General features: G+C 63.6%; 3 protein-coding genes across 3 annotated transcripts; 1 reads left to right on the top strand and 2 right to left on the bottom strand.

The window, feature by feature from the left end:
- Window positions 1-256: 256 nt before the first annotated feature.
- On the bottom strand, window positions 257-3,889 carry SHISA4 (shisa family member 4). The gene is made up of 5 exons (XM_083878316.1): window positions 3,653-3,889; window positions 2,514-2,685; window positions 1,429-1,562; window positions 441-623; window positions 257-363 (listed from the first exon to the last, which is right to left on the bottom strand). Exons 1-5 carry the CDS (start codon window positions 3,723-3,725, stop codon window positions 317-319), a joined length of 609 nt encoding a protein of 202 aa, XP_083734442.1. The 5' UTR covers window positions 3,726-3,889; the 3' UTR covers window positions 257-316.
- A 992-nt stretch (window positions 3,890-4,881) lies between these two features.
- INAVA (innate immunity activator) lies at window positions 4,882-10,418 on the bottom strand (the record flags this gene model as incomplete). Its single annotated transcript, XM_083878304.1, has 8 exons — window positions 10,350-10,418; window positions 9,579-9,703; window positions 9,381-9,500; window positions 8,672-8,876; window positions 7,432-7,518; window positions 6,828-7,230; window positions 5,667-6,234; window positions 4,882-4,974 (listed from the first exon to the last, which is right to left on the bottom strand). Exons 1-8 carry the CDS (start codon window positions 10,393-10,395, stop codon window positions 4,882-4,884), a joined length of 1,647 nt encoding a protein of 548 aa, XP_083734430.1. The 5' UTR covers window positions 10,396-10,418.
- A 1,591-nt stretch (window positions 10,419-12,009) lies between these two features.
- TMEM167B (transmembrane protein 167B) lies at window positions 12,010-13,757 on the top strand. The gene is made up of 4 exons (XM_083878644.1): window positions 12,010-12,097; window positions 12,655-12,786; window positions 13,067-13,227; window positions 13,334-13,757. Exons 1-3 carry the CDS (start codon window positions 12,088-12,090, stop codon window positions 13,147-13,149), a joined length of 225 nt encoding a protein of 74 aa, XP_083734770.1. The 5' UTR covers window positions 12,010-12,087; the 3' UTR covers window positions 13,150-13,227; window positions 13,334-13,757.
- Window positions 13,758-14,872: the final 1,115 nt, after the last annotated feature.

Genomic DNA, 14,872 nt, shown 5'->3' with positions numbered 1-14,872 from the left:
CAGGGGGTGGATCCAGGTGTGGGAGCGAAGGGAGGCCGCGGTGCCCGGCCCTCGGGGGACCCCCCTCTCCCCCGGGGGACCCCCCGCGGGTGCTGGGGGCCGCCAGCTCCCCGAGCCGGGGGAGGAGGCGCCCACAAAGGGCCCAGTGTGTGGCACAAGGGCCGCCCTGTTCTGCTGGCATCGGATCACCCCAGGATGGCCGGGAGGAGCCCGATCCAGCGCCGGCTGGGGCAGCCCCCCAGCGCCAGGGGGGGTCCCAGGGGTCCCCAGCCGGGCCCCGCTGTCCGGCGGCAGGTGCGGGGCTCCCTGCGAGGGTTTATGCCCCGGGGTAGCTGGGCTGTGCCGGGACGTAGGGCGGCGGTGCTGCGGGGAGAGCAGATGGGGTGTCACCAGCCCCTGGGGAATAGGGAGGGTCCCCGTTCCCCCCCCCCGGTGCTCACCTGTGGGGTTGTAGACAGGGGGGCCGGAGGGGTACAGGGGGTACTGGGCGGCAGGGCCGGGCTGGGGGTACATGGCCATGGGGGCGAAGCCAGGCGGGGGAGGCACAGGGCCGGCTTTGGGGTCCACGGGGAAGGGAGCGGGGGGAGCTTGGGGGGCGTAGCTGGACAGGGGGATTTCCGGGCCTGCGGGAGAGATCAGGGAGGTCTGCGGCACCCCGGCACAGGGGAGGGATGGTGCCCAAGGATGGCGGTGGCCCTCGGGGTGGGCGCCGGGGTGTTATCCACAGCCCCCACCCCAGTGCCCAATTTTCCCCTCAAATCCCTTCAGGTCCCAGCACCTCACCCCCCCCCCCCCCCCAACCCCTCCACCCTGTACCTCAGAACTGCTCCCCCATCCCTGTACCCTACCCTGCCTCCTACACTCCATCCCTGCAGTTCCCCACCCTCCCAATCCCCCCCTGCATTCCAACAGCCCCCCTTCTCCTTGCCTGCCCCATCAACCCCCCACCCCACACCTACAGGACTCTTCTGCTCCTTCTCATCCCTTCAGCTTCTGCCTTGCACCCCAACACCCCTGCACATATCCAGCCCCACCCAGACCCCTCCACCCTGTACTGACAGGATCCTGCAAACCCCCATCCCTGCAGCTTCCCCCTTTCCACCCCCAGGCCTCCCAGCCTTCCTTGAGGCCCCCTCAAAATCCCACCATCCTGTACCTCAAGAACCCTCCTGCAGCCCCCTACCCCTGCTGCCCAACCCTCACACTCCAATTTCCCCCTGCAAACCCCATTCCTGCACCCTCCCATTCCCCAGGTCCTCTTAACCCTGCACCTCCCTACCTGCAGGACCCTCTTGATCCCCTCCTCCTGCACACCCCCACCCCTACAGCCCTCCACCAGATCCCCGTTCCCCCTGAATTCCACTAGGCCCCCTCGGCCCCTTTTCCTAGAGGGGCTTCCTGCACCCTCCTCCCCCCCAAGCCCCGCACCTTGCAGGGGGGTGCGGAGGCGCTGCCGGCGCTGGTACAGGTAGCAGCAGGAGCACATGAAGCAGCAGACGATGGTGGTGACGATGGCGATGAAAAGTACCACGGCTGAGGCAATGCCCGCGATGGTCTTGGGGCTGTGGGACCCCCAGGCGTGGGGAGCAGGGCCTGGGGGGCACCCGGGGCACGCACCCCCAACCAGCACCCACTGCCCAGTGCCCAGCACCCAGTGACACTGCCCAGTGCCCAGAGCCAATGTCCAGTGACACTGTCCAGCACTGCTGTCAGCACCCAGTACCAGTGACCACTGCCCAGTGACCAGTAGCATTGCCCACCCAGTAGCAGTGCCCAGTACCAATGCCAAGAGCCCAGTACCAGTACCCAGTGCACAGCACCCTGTAGCAGTGCTCAGCACCCAGTGCAAACCACCAATGCCCAGTACCAGTGCCCAGAGCAACCCAGTACCAGTATCCAACACCCAGCACCACTGCCTGGTTCCCAGTACCCAGCTCTCATTGCCCAGCACCCAGTATTAGTGTCCAGCACCCAGAGCCAACAGACTGGCAGCCCAGTACTACTCGCCAGTGCTCAGAATCAGTGCACAGCACCTCCATGTAGCACCCAGTAATAGTGCCCAGTGCCTAACACCCAGTGCCCAGTGCCAAGTACCAGTGCAGAACACCCAGCATCCAGTACCCAGTGCCACTGCTCAGCACCAATGTCCAACTCCCAGTACCAGTGCCCAGCACCCAACACCAGTGTGCAGAACCCACCATCCAGTAGCAGTGACATGAGTGTGTGAGTGCCCAGTAGCAGTGCTACTCATGCCATGAGAGCATGAGTGCACAGTAGCAGTGCTCACACCACTGCTGAAATGCCCAGAACTCTATGCCAGCACCCAGTGGTGCCCAGTACCCAGCACCAGCACCCAGTGCCCAATACCTACTTGAGGGCCCAGATACCACTGCCCAGCACCCAATACCAGTGCCCAGCACCACTGCACCACTGCCCAGTGCATAGTAGCACCCAGTCCCAGAACCCAGCCCACCCAGGGGAGCCCCCAGCCCCACCAGCCCTGGCTGTGGCACCTGAAGGCGAGGCAGTGGCGCTGCTGGCGCTCGGTGAGCAGGCGCAGAGGGTCCCGGCAGCAGTACCGCTGCTGGCACGTGCCGCAGCAGAAGGTGAAGAACTCGCAGTCGAAGCCGGGGTGCCATGACCCGTTTTTGTCCACGTACCACAGGCAGTCTTCACCCCCAGCCACTGTGAACAGCCACCCATAATCACGGCCTTGGAGCACCTGGCCATCACGACTCTCAGGCGCATCAGTGGCACCCCATGCTCTTCATCCCCCACATGAGCACAGCCCATACCCCACTGTATCCTATTCCCCTGTACCCCAGTCCATTCTGCCCCAGGGACGCCCAAAGTGTGCCCCTATACACTCCCAAATACCCTCCTCCTTCCTGTCTCCCTGTCCCTCATACCCCGCCCTACATCCTCCATAACCTGCTCCATCCTGCCCCTGTGTACCCCCATATCTTGCTCCATCCTGCCCCACTTCCTTCTAAACCCTGCCCCTAGTACCCCCACACCTTGTTTCATTCAGCCCTACACCCTTGCGGACCCTCCACCATCCCACCCAGCCCTGCGACCCCTCCAGATTCCTCCAGATGGCCCCAGTTTCCTCCCCTTCCGCATGTTCCAGTGGCACTTCCCGCTCTATTTCTGTCCCGAGCCAACTGTCTTCCCAGAAATAGTCGCAGGCCGAGGCCGGGGGACGGCCGGAGACACCGGGGCAGTGGGTGGGAAGTCACGGAATGGGCTTTGCGGGAATCTCACATGGCATTATTCACACATCCCAAAATGGGACTAAGGCAGCTCAGGGATAAGGGGGAAACTGAGGCACAATTTATTGCAGGGTTCATGCATGGGAAGCCCCCAAATTCCCCAGGGCTGGGCATCCCAGCTAGGTCAGCCACCGGCTCCATGCCTGCCGTTCCCGGGGGTCAGCGGCTCTCGGGGACCCCCCGAACGCGGCAATGGGAGGGGGGTTTGGGGCGGGGGGGGTGGTAGACACAGTGCCCGGGGGGGACACTTTGTCGCAAGCAACCCTCAGACAAAGGGGCCGTGTGTCACACAACTCATGGTCACAGATGGTGGCACCGTGTCCGGTCGCAGGGTGACACCGGGTCCCCCGGCCCTCCCCGGTCCCCGTAAAGCCTCTTACCCATCGAGGCGGCCACAGCCACCAGCAGAGTCCCAGCCAGGGGCCAGCCGCTCCCGGGGCCGCCGGGCCCCATCCCGGGGCCGGGCTCGGTGTCCCCGCTCAGCGCTGCCCGGGACGGGACCGGGGCCGCTCCCGCGGTGCTGCCCGGTGCCGGTGCCGGTGCCGGTGTCGCTCCCTCCCTGCCGCCGTCTCCCGGTGCCGGTGCGGGACCGGCGCAGGCCCGCAGTGACGCCGCAGCCCGGCGGCGCTCCGTTGCTGCCCGGTGTCCCCCCCCTCTCCCGCCCCCTCACGCCGCAGCCACCGGCCCCCGCCCGCCCCCACGGGGAGGAGCAGCTCCGCCGGCCCCGGGCACGGGCAGGGCGGGCGGGGATGCAGGACCGGAGCGGCTTCTCTCGCACTGCCCCCCCTCCCACCACTGTACTCCCCCGGCAACCCTAATTTCAATTCTTCCTGCACCCCCTCCTTTCGCTCCTCCCTGCACCACTCCCTGCACCTCCCCTGCACCCCATCCCTACATCCAACCCTCTCCCCATCTCCTGCTCCCCATGATTTCCCCTACCAGCACCCCTACTCCCACCTCATCCCGTCCCTGCACTCCTCGTTTGCCTGCCCTGCACTCCAGCACTTTGGTTCACAGCACCCCTTCTCCAACCCCATCCTCTCCCTGAACACCTTATTTCCCTCCCCCTGCACCCCATCCTTGCACCCCTCCTGCCCCCTCCCACACCCCAACCCTGCACCCCTCACCTCCATTCCATCTATTCCTTGCCCCCTTCCCAGCCTGGGTCACTGGGTGCCAGGGGTGCACAGCTGGATCTGGGGCACCCTCTTGGCACTGGGATTGCCCCATTACTGCCTCGAGAACAGCCAACCCCCAAACCCATGGATACCATCCTGGCAATGCAAACTGGACCCAAGGATGGGGGACCTCAGAGGGGACATGGAGATGACACATCCTGAGAGTGACATATCCCAAAAACCACCTTTATTAGAGACAGAACTTCAAATTCAGGGTTGTGGTGACACCAAGGTCACCATAAGCACTGGGGTCCCAGTGTCCCTATCAGCACTGCAGTGCCAGTGAGGGAACACAGGGTGGGGGCCAGCCCCTGCCACCCCACTGTGGCTCCCTCTCCTGCCCCCACGCCGGGGTTTGGAGACACGAGACGTCCCCGCCGTCCCTGGGCCAGCCAGGATGTGTCCCCACCCCTGGGTGGGGCTGTGGGCACTCACACTTGTGTGACAATCTCGCTGTTCTCGGGCATGTAGACCTGCACGGGCACACCGGATTCTGAGCGTCGCAGCACTTGCACCGGGGGACCCTGGGGGGACAAATATCCTGTGGGTGTTGGCACCCCACCTGATTTGGGGGCAGCACTGGGGGCACATCCTGGCACCAGGGCTGGGCTGGGGGATTTGTGGGGGCATGGCAACAGGTCCCCACTTGCCCAGCATGTGCTCCAGCTGTGCCATGGATGCATTTGTCCCAGCGAGACTCCAAGGTGGAGAGGGGAAGCTGGCCACTGAAATGTCTGCAGGGATCCTTCCCTGCTCAAGGGCACCCCAGTGCTGCTCCAGGGACCCACAGGAGTCCTGCCTGTGGGAATCTGGGTGTGACAGAACCCAGGACCCTAATCTTCCCATAGAGACCCACTCAGGACCTGATTCTCCCCCAGGGACCATCAGGGACCCTCCAGACTCAACTGGACTTCTCAGAGGACCCTCAGAGGGTCCTGATCCTACCCCAAAGGATCTTAAAGGACCATGATCCTTTCTTCAGGACCCTCCTGAGACCATGGTTCTGCTCCAGGGTCCCTTCTGGAATCCCAGTCATGTCCCAACCCCTTGGACCCCCTCAGGACTTCAGTCCTATTCTAAAAATCCTCATGGGACCCCACCAGAACCACATGTCCCTATACTACCTCAGGATGACAACTCATGTCACCTGCAGGACAGCACCCACGGGGTCCTCCTTCTCCCACATGACCACTCCCAGCCAGACCCCATGTCCTACCTGAACCACTGACAGGACTCCACGAGCAATGGGCACGTCCCTGGTGGTCCCACCAGGAGGTCTCGGGAAAGCCCCTTGCCGGTCGAGGGAGTGGGGCCGGGCACCCCTCAGCCGGGCCCGTTGGTGCCACGACTTGAGCTCCTCAGTGACAGCAGCCTTGGAGAGCCCCCGGGCTCCAGCGGATCCATAGTCCTTGAGCGAGGGCGTGCGCACAATGCGGCTCCGCGAGGGCACCAGGCGCTGGTACCGCAGCGGGGCCAGATCCTGCTCGTACAGGAACGTCGGGGGGCCAGCAGGTGACAGGAGCTGGAGGGCACCTCGAGGGTAGTAAACAGGCTCAGCAAGGGGCAGCGGAACTGCAAAGGACACGTCAGGGCTGCTGCTGCCTGGTGAGGTGGCGTGGGAGACGCTGGAGAGGTCGGAGATGCTGTCATCGGAGCCAGAGCAGCACGCAGGGCTGGAGGTCAGGATGCAGGAGGTGGGCACCGTGACTGTGTAGTAGGTGGGGCACCGGCGGGGTGTGGTTCTGCGGCCCCGTGGCTCAGCTGGCTGCCAGCACGGGTCCACCCTGCAGGCAAGACACTGTGGCTGGTGGAGGACCCTTCCCCTCACCCCAAAGCCAGGGCAATCCCTGAGAAAAGTGCCCCCATGGGTGTGGAGTGCAGCCACCCCGTGGGGAGACATCTAGCCTCCTCCCATGGGACTAGCTCCAGCTTCCCTGTGGGGCAGTCTCCAGCCTCCTCCCAAAGGATCAGTTCATCCTCTCCATGGGGCTGACCTCCATCATCTCCATAGGGTTACTTCCATCCTCTCCATGGGATTATCACCAACCTCCTCCCAATGGACTTCTGTCCATCCTCCCCACAGGGTTTTTTCCTACATCCTCACAGGATTACCTTCATCCTGTCTCTGGGATTATCTCCATCCTCCCCATAATATTGTGTCCATCTTCCCAATGATTGAGCTCCATCAGCTCTCTGGGTTTGGTTCCATCCCCTCCCCATGGGATTATGTCTGTCCTCCCCTTTAGATTTTCTCCATCCTCCCCATAGATTTAGGTCCACGCTTCCCTTGGTGTTCTCTCCATTATCTTCTCCATGGGGTTATCTCCATCTTCCCCTGCAGAAGCTCTTGTCTATCCTCCCCATGCTCAGGACATACCTCAGAGACTGGGTCCGTCCCTGCCGTCCTGATGGTTCTGGGGTGCTGGGAGCACTGGAACCCGCCTGCCGGCACAGCACCAGGGTCCGGACGGGGACAAACCGGTAGGGAGGGTCCCCTGTCCTGGATACTGGGGAGCCTGCAGAGTCAGGGCTGCTGGGGGCCAAGGAGCTGGCAGGAGCAGCTGTCCGGGACCCAAGACAGCATTGGGAGCTCTGGTTTTCAACATCCTCAGGGTTGATGCTGGGATTTTTGGCCCTCTCGTAGGGTCTGTCCAGGCTAGTCTTCTGCCATGGATTGGGGGTGGGCATCAGAAGCCTCGACTCCAACTCCTCCTCCTTGGTGGGGTCCTTGGGAGATGGGGACCTCCGTGGGGTGGCAGGTCCTGGTGGCTGTGTGTCCTCTGCAGGAGAGATAGAGGGTTGGGATGGAGGGAACAGGTGCGGATGATTGACGGGGGGGGGATGAGGGGGGTTGGGATGGAAGGGTTAGGGTTAGGGTTAATGGCATGGAGGGGACACACAGTGGAGGAATTGGAATGGAGGGGGCACAGGGAGAGTTGGGATAGAGGAGACACAGGAAGGGTGGAATGGAGGGAACATACCAGGGTCCTCCCTGGTGCCCACAGTCCCCTCACCCTCCTCCAGCAGGCTGGTGTCAGACGTGCAGCTCCCGTCAGAGGCACTGAGCTCTGTGGGGCAGGGCCTCGTGAGAACACAGCCAGGGCCGCCTCCGGGTGCCAAAGCGCTCCCACGGCCCCTCCACCACCCAGCACGTCCCTGCGGGCCTCCGCTCCCCTCTCCCGCGCCGCCTGCCCCAACACGCTCTGGGACGGCAGCGGTACCGGCCAGGCCGGCTCTACCGAGCTGTGAGCAGTTCCCAGCCTGCCCAGGATGGGCAGGTTGGGGGCACCAACAGGGAAAAAGACACCACCACCATGGCCCTGATCCTTGGAGGGGACAGAGACGGAGAAAATGGGGACCCCCTTGGAAGGCCACCGCTGGGATGGCAACGCGGCAGCTGGGCCACATCCTGCCCCCCTTTCAGTGCAAGTGCTGAGAATGGGTGATTTGGTATAGCTATGGGGTGCAAACAGCAAGGGTGAAGTATTGGGGTACATTCAGGGGGTTGCAATCAACAGAGGTGAAGTACTGGGGTGGATTCAGTGGGGTACCACTGGGGATGGTTTATTGGGGTGCATTCAAGGGCTACATATACCAGGAATGGTTTATTGGGGTGCATGCACTGGATGAAGTTTTGGCGTGTGTTCAAGGGAGTACATACACAAGGGATGGTCTGTTGGGGTGCATGAACTGGGGACAAAGTTTTGGGGTGCACTCACAAGGGTACAGCCACCAGAGATGAAGTATTGGGGCACCTTGAACAGGGTGCCTTAACAGTGAGAGCATATCAAGGTGCATGTGCCAGGGATGGCTTTCCAGGGGGCATCCAAGGGGTATATTCAGCATGGACAGGGAATTGGAGTGTATTCACCAGGAATGGTGTGCTGGGGGGCGTTTTGGGGGTGCGCATTCATTGGGAGTGTAGAACTGGGTTGTATTCACAGGGACTGGAAAGTTGAGGTGTAACCAGGGGGTATATTCACCAGGAATGGGAAACTGGGGTGCATCCAGGGAGGTGCATTCACCAGGGATGGGAAGTGGGGTGCAGGCATTGTGGATAGCATATTGGGGTGCATCCAGAGGCCTGCATGCACTTGAGATGAAGGACTGGGCTGCATCCAGTGGGGTGCATTCCCCAGGGACACCCAACCAAGCAGCACCTCACTCTGCCTCCCTGCTCTCCAGCATCCCCCCATCATCTGTGGGACTCGGGGGGCTCACCTTTGGCAGTACTGGTGTCCTGCTGCCCTGCCAGGAGCCGCCGCTGGCTCAGGACCTGCTCCAGGTCCCGCAGTTTCTGCTCCTCCCGGAGCGCCGCCGTCTGCCGCCTCTTCCGTACCTGCCGTCCAATGTTCTCCTCGTGGCAGAGCCGGCGGGAGGCCTCAGCAATCTGCAGCTGCAGCGCCCGCTCCCGTTCCAGAGGGTCCTGGGCATGGGGGACATGCTCAGAAATGCACCTCAGCACCCCCAAGCCCCCCATCATGTTTAACACCCCAACACCACCCACAGCACTTGGAATCCCAACCCTTCCCAGCATCTCATCTGGGACCCCAACGCCTAGCACCACTCTTGGAACCCACCACCACCCATCATGCTCAGGACCCCACCACTACCCATAACATTTGCAACCCACCTCCTCCCATAATCCTGATACATCTGGGACCCCCTCCACACCCATCACCTAGGCACCCCAACACCACACACTGCATTCAGAACCCAAACACCTCCCTTCACTGGGGCATCTCAGCACCCCAACACCATCCATCATGCTTGAAAACACCCCCCTGCCCCTCCCACCTACAGCACTTGGCACCCCATGGGATGGGGATGGCAACATGCCCAGGTGACCCTCAGGCAGCTTCAGCAGGGAAGGGGAGGGGGAGGGAGGGGATGGGTCTTCACTGCCTTTGCACCCCAGGGACTGCCTCACCACCTCACGCAGAATGACGATCTCATCCAGCTTGAACGCAGCCCCGATCCTGCGACGGACCTTGGGGGGCTTCTCACCAGCCTTCAGGGGGTACTCACGGGGCAGGGTCCCTGTCAGCTCCTGAGGACGGCACAGAGACACTGAGCAGAGTCACGGCAACATGTGAGGGTGGGCAGCGGGTCCTCGTGCCCTGCTCACCGCCTCCCGCAGGCACAGCCGCCGCAGCTCCTGGATGCAGCCATCGAGCCGGGCCTCCAGCACCTGCTGCTGCTGCCGCCCCGCCTGCACCCGCTCCTTCGCTGGGGCCACCGGGCTCTCAGGGCCTGGAACAGACACACGGACGTCTGGAGGAGTGGGAGCAGCCAGGTACCACCCCACAGCCTCCCTGCCTTAGTTTCCCTCCACCGCAGGAGGAGGAAAAAGCAGCCATGGCCCTCCCAGCAGCACCCATGGGTATTCCAGCTGCCGCAGAGCAGCTTTGCCTCCCCAGCAGCATCCGTGGGTGTACTGACTCCCCTGGAACAACAGTTCCACTCACCCAGCAGCTCCCATTGTTGTTCCAACCCCCCCCAGGAATGCCTCCCCCAGCACCCATGGGTCCTCCAATCCCCCAGGGGATGCATTAAATTCCCCCAGCAGCAACACGTCTCTAGTGGGGGGTGGAAAGGGGGGCACAGGAGGAAGGTTTCAGTCTGACTCAGCCATCCCAAGCCAAACCCGTCTGAGTCAAATCCTGTCCAGAGCACCCTCCACTACAGTTGGGTGCCTCCCCAAACGCAGGGGAAGCCTCCATTCCTCCACCCCTTCATTTCCCCAAAGCTTTCTCCAGGCAGCTCATGTGTCCCCAGCATGTCCCCCTGCACCGATGTGCTCCCTTCTCTGCCTGGGAAGGAGGAGCACGTCCATCAGAGCACCCACGGGCAACAGGGGCACCCCAAAACCCCCCTCGCCCCCAAAGCCCCTTCTCACCCGAGTGCAGCAGGATCCCGCTGTTCATGTCACTTGCCTCCCCCATGCCGGGCCGGGACCCTGCGGGCAACAGCGGGGACACAGCTCGTCCCCATGCCCCCAGCCGGGATGCACCCATGGGTGTCCTCCACCCTGCACCCCCAGAATCGCTCATGTCACCCCGGGCGTGCCGCGATGGCGGCGGGGGAGAGGCGAGGCTGTTTGCTTTGCCTTCCTGTAGGTCCTACCATAAATGAAGAGCGCGAGGCGGGGAGAGGGTGACACCCTCGGAGGGGTCAAAGGTGGTCGGGCGCGGTGGGGGGGAGGCCCCTCCCTGCCGCCCTGGCTGGTTTCGCTGGGCACCTCTCCCACTTTTCCCTTCTTTTCCGTCTGGGCTGGCGGCGGGTCCTGGGGTGGGAGAGACCGCCGGCCTGGGAGGATGGGGTTCCCAGCACCCCATGACCCACCAACTCTTGAGGAAGGAGTGAAAGGGGGACAGTGGGGCGGGGGGGAACGGGGTTCACACCGCTTTTCCAGCGCCGTCGCCTGGCCGTGCCTCAGTTTCCCCAGCCCGCTCCACTCGCCCTGGGCGGCCGGAGGGAGGGCGGAGGTCCCGGGAGATCCGGCGGGGTGGGAGAATCTCTTACCTGAGCCGCCGCCGCCGCCTGCTGCGCTCCGCCGGGCACCGACGGGTCTGGGCTTGAGCGGAGGGAGGAGCAGGGTGAGCAACACCTGCCCCGGGCCCGCCCCGACACCCCGGACGGCTCCTCCAGGGCTGCACCGCGCGGCCCTGCCTGGGATAGAGGGACACTGCACTGTGCGGCCTGGCACGGGATAGCACGGGATAGCATCGCATGGCACAGCACGGCATGGCACTGTATGGCATGGGGTGGGTGACGGGAATGCACAGTGTGGCACGGCATGGCACAGCACGGCATGGCACGGCGCGGCATGGCATGGCATGGCATGGCACTGTATGGCATGGGGTGGGTGACAGGGGAATGCACAGTGTGGCACGGCACGGCACGGCACGGCATGGCATGGCATGGCACTGTATGGCATGGGGTGGGTGACAGGGGAATGCACAGTGCGGTGTGGCATGGCACGGCACGGCATGGCATGGCATGGCATGGCAGTGCGTGGTGCGGGATGGAACTGTGTGATGTGGCCCGGAATGGCACGGTACGGTATAGATGTGTCACAGCATGGGCTGGTACATGACAGCAGGAGTTGGTGCAGCCTGGTGTGGGGTGGCACTGCAGCCCAGCACAGCCCAGCACAGCCCAGCACAGGCTTGCTGGAGGCTCCATCCCTAGTGCCATGTGGGTCACTGGGGTCTGGTTGCATTGGGGGGTTACTGGGAGGACTGGCGATTACTGGGAGTACTGGTGGGTCACTGGGAGGACTGGAATGGGGACTGGGTGCACTGGTGGGTCACTGGGAGGACTGGGGGGTTACTGGAAGTACTGAGGGGTCATTGGGGGATGAGATGGGGACTGGTCACACCTGGCTGAGCGCACAGGCAGCTCCGGGTGGGTCGGGCCTCAGCAGGGTCCGGGTTCACCGGGCGGGCCCACGGGCGAGCCCGGCCCTGCACACACACCTCCCCAATAGGCGCTCGATTGAGGCGGCCTGCTCCTCAGGATTCGCGTCGGCGGGCCGGCGCTCGGCTGGCCGGCGCTCGGCTGGCCGCGCCTGTCGCCCGCTTCCGCTGTCGCGTTGGCGCCGCGGGGGCTCCGTGGGGGGGTCTGGGGGCGCCATGACCAACGGTGGGAACGGGGCCCGGGGAGAGAGGGGAGCCTGGGGAGAGCCGGGCCCGCATAACCAGTGCTGGGAACGGGGGGTTGTGGGCGGTCGGGAGGGTCCAGAGGCCGCCGTGACTGGTGGTGGGAACTGGGGAATGGAGGGCCCGGGGAGTCCGGGCGGGTCCAGGGCCTTGAAGACCACCGTGGGGAGGGAGGGGGAACGGGAGGGTCTGAGGGTTCCGAAGGCGGGGGCCTGGTGGGGCACCGTGCGGGGAACACCCAGGTGTCGGCGGGCAGCAGGGGAGATGGGGCTGACGTGCGGGAGGTTCTTGGGGGGGAGATTTTGGGAGGCGACTGGGAGACTGTCCCTTTGGGAGCGAGGTGCTGGGAGTCTGAGTGCCCTCGGTGAGGGGTACTGGGAAGTCTATGCCCCTTTTCAGGGGGATCCTGGGAAGTCTGCATCTCCTCATAGGGGCAGAGATGAGAGGCTGTTCACACGGACTGTGGGGGTCCCTTTGGAAGGGGGGTTAAGCAGGGGCCCGGAGTGCCCCTTGACTCCTCCCCGACCTCCCTCCCCGCAGTTTACTCCCTGGACGGGCTCCTGGTGTTCGGGCTGCTCCTGGTTTGCACTTGTGCATACCTGCGGAAGGTGCCCCGACTGCGCACCTGGCTCCTGTCTGAGCGCAGGGGCATCTGGGGAGTCTGCTACAAGGGTGAGGGGCACTGGGGTATGGGGAAGGGGTGCTGAGAACACTGGGGTACAGGATGAGGATGGTGGGATCACTGGGGTCAGGTCTGGACAGGGGCATTGGGTCTGGGATGGGGATGACACAGAGGTCTGGGATGGGGGTTTTGGGGATGGGGACAGAGGGATTGGGAACGGGAACATTGGGGTTTGGGATGGGAACATGGGGTCTGGGATGGGCTCATGGGCATTCAGGATGGATCTGGCATGGGGACACGAGGCCTCACCCCACCCTGTCCCACCTGCAGCTGCTGTGATTGGGACCCGCCTACACGTGGCTGTGTCTGTGTCCTGTCTTCTCATGGCCTTCTACGTCCTCGTGGGAAAGTGAGCACATGGGGACCTGCTGGTGACCTGAGAGACACCCTGGGACCGACTAGAAATCCTGTGATTGATTCCAAAGACCCCAGTATGGACCAGAGACCCCGGTAGTGACCCCGGTAGTGACCCCAGTGTCCCTGTACAAACCAGAGACCCCACTACTGACCCTGGACATCCTGGTACTGACCTTGCAGATCCCAGTACTGACCCTGAACCGCCCCTGACAGCAACCTGGATCCTGTGTGTGGCAACTTAAGGACCATCACCCTCCTTGAGCCCACCAAGGACAACTGTGGGGCCAACAGGGCACCTTTAGACTGCTGGAAAAGGATTTCCCTTGAATTCTGTAGAAAAGTGGGTGAAGGGACCCCCAGAATTGGGGGCCCATCTTTGCCTTGTTAGCCCCTTCTCTTGATGCTGAGCAGGATCCTGGTGGGACCATGGCAGGCTGTGAGGGCCAGGCAGGCCCCCCACCATCCATGGGATTTTCCTATGCCCCTGCAGCGTGGGGAGGCCCTCAGAGGGGAGTCTCCTTCTGCAGTAGGGGGTTGGTGACTCCCCTGGCTTGTAAATATTTGACCATCACATGCAAATAAAGTGTGGGTTCCTCTGTGGCAAGTGCTGGCCTGGGGGTCCTGTGGGGTTGGGTGCCCTACTTGGGCATCCTGTGGTGTGCATTGAGGACCCCATTAGGTGTGTGTGAGGAGATCCTTGGAGGCTGGCTCCTGTGTGGTGGAGTGCTCCCATAGTTATGGGACTCCTGGTGTGGGGAGCATTTGTGCAAATAAAGTTGGGGGACTGTGGGGTGGGGAATTGCTGAGTGGAGCCTCCTGGCCCGGTCCGTGTGGCTCGCTGGGGCCGGGAGCGATGTAGGCCCTCAGTGAGGGGCGCGGGGGGCTGTGCCCTCCCCCAGGTGAGTGTGTCCGGCCCCACCTGCGCGCCCGTGGCTGTGCCGTGTGCGCGCCCGTGGCTGTGCCGTGTGCGCGCCCGGGGGGCGCGCTGCAGGGCGGTCCTCCGGCCGCCAGGGGGCGCCCTAGAGCGTCGCGCTACCTTCCCGTCGTGCTCCGCGCGGCTACGGTATATAAAGGACGGGCTCGGCGGTAACGGGTGGTAGTTGCGGTGCCTTTGTGAGTGTGCGGGTGTGTGCCTGTGTGTGTGCGAGCGAGCGAGCGTGTGTGTGCGTGTGTGTGCGTGCGCGCGAGCGAGTGAGTGAGTGAGTCCGGGATGTCAGTGTGTGAGTGTGAGGTGCCAGACAACCTTCCCCCTACACGTTGATCTTATTTGATCGGCCGGGCCCCGCCGGGCCGAGGTGAGAAGAAAGTGCCGCGAAGCCTCCGGGCGCTGTGCGGCTGGGCCGGGTGGGATGAGTCGATCAGATAGGCGAGGCCACGGCCGCTGAGCGCCCTGCGATTCTGACCCGTGCCCACGCCTGCAGTCCCGGGGCCGGCACCGACCGCGACGGGAGACGGAACGCCCCGGCTTCATCCCGGCCCAGCCAGCGCCGGGCCGCGTGTCGAGGCGGGAAGCGTTCCCTGCACAGGCTCCCCGCGGCCTTTGCAGGGCTCTGGGCCAGCCCTGTGGGGCCCTGCACGCTCCGTGCCGTGCTGGGAGTCGTTCACTGGGCCTTGCAGCTGTGTGCCACACAAAGGCTGTGCACCACCAGCGTGGCTTCTTTGTTTTATTGGGGGTGTGGGGTGGTGGAGATAGCCGTGGTGGTGACAAGAGGATGGCCA

This window comes from Zosterops lateralis (assembly GCF_965231275.1).
Source record: "Zosterops lateralis genome assembly, chromosome: 26".
Taxonomy (NCBI): Eukaryota; Metazoa; Chordata; class Aves; order Passeriformes; family Zosteropidae; genus Zosterops; species Zosterops lateralis.
Note: the sequence above shows the minus strand (reverse complement) of the source record. Positions and strands in the feature narration are given on the sequence as shown.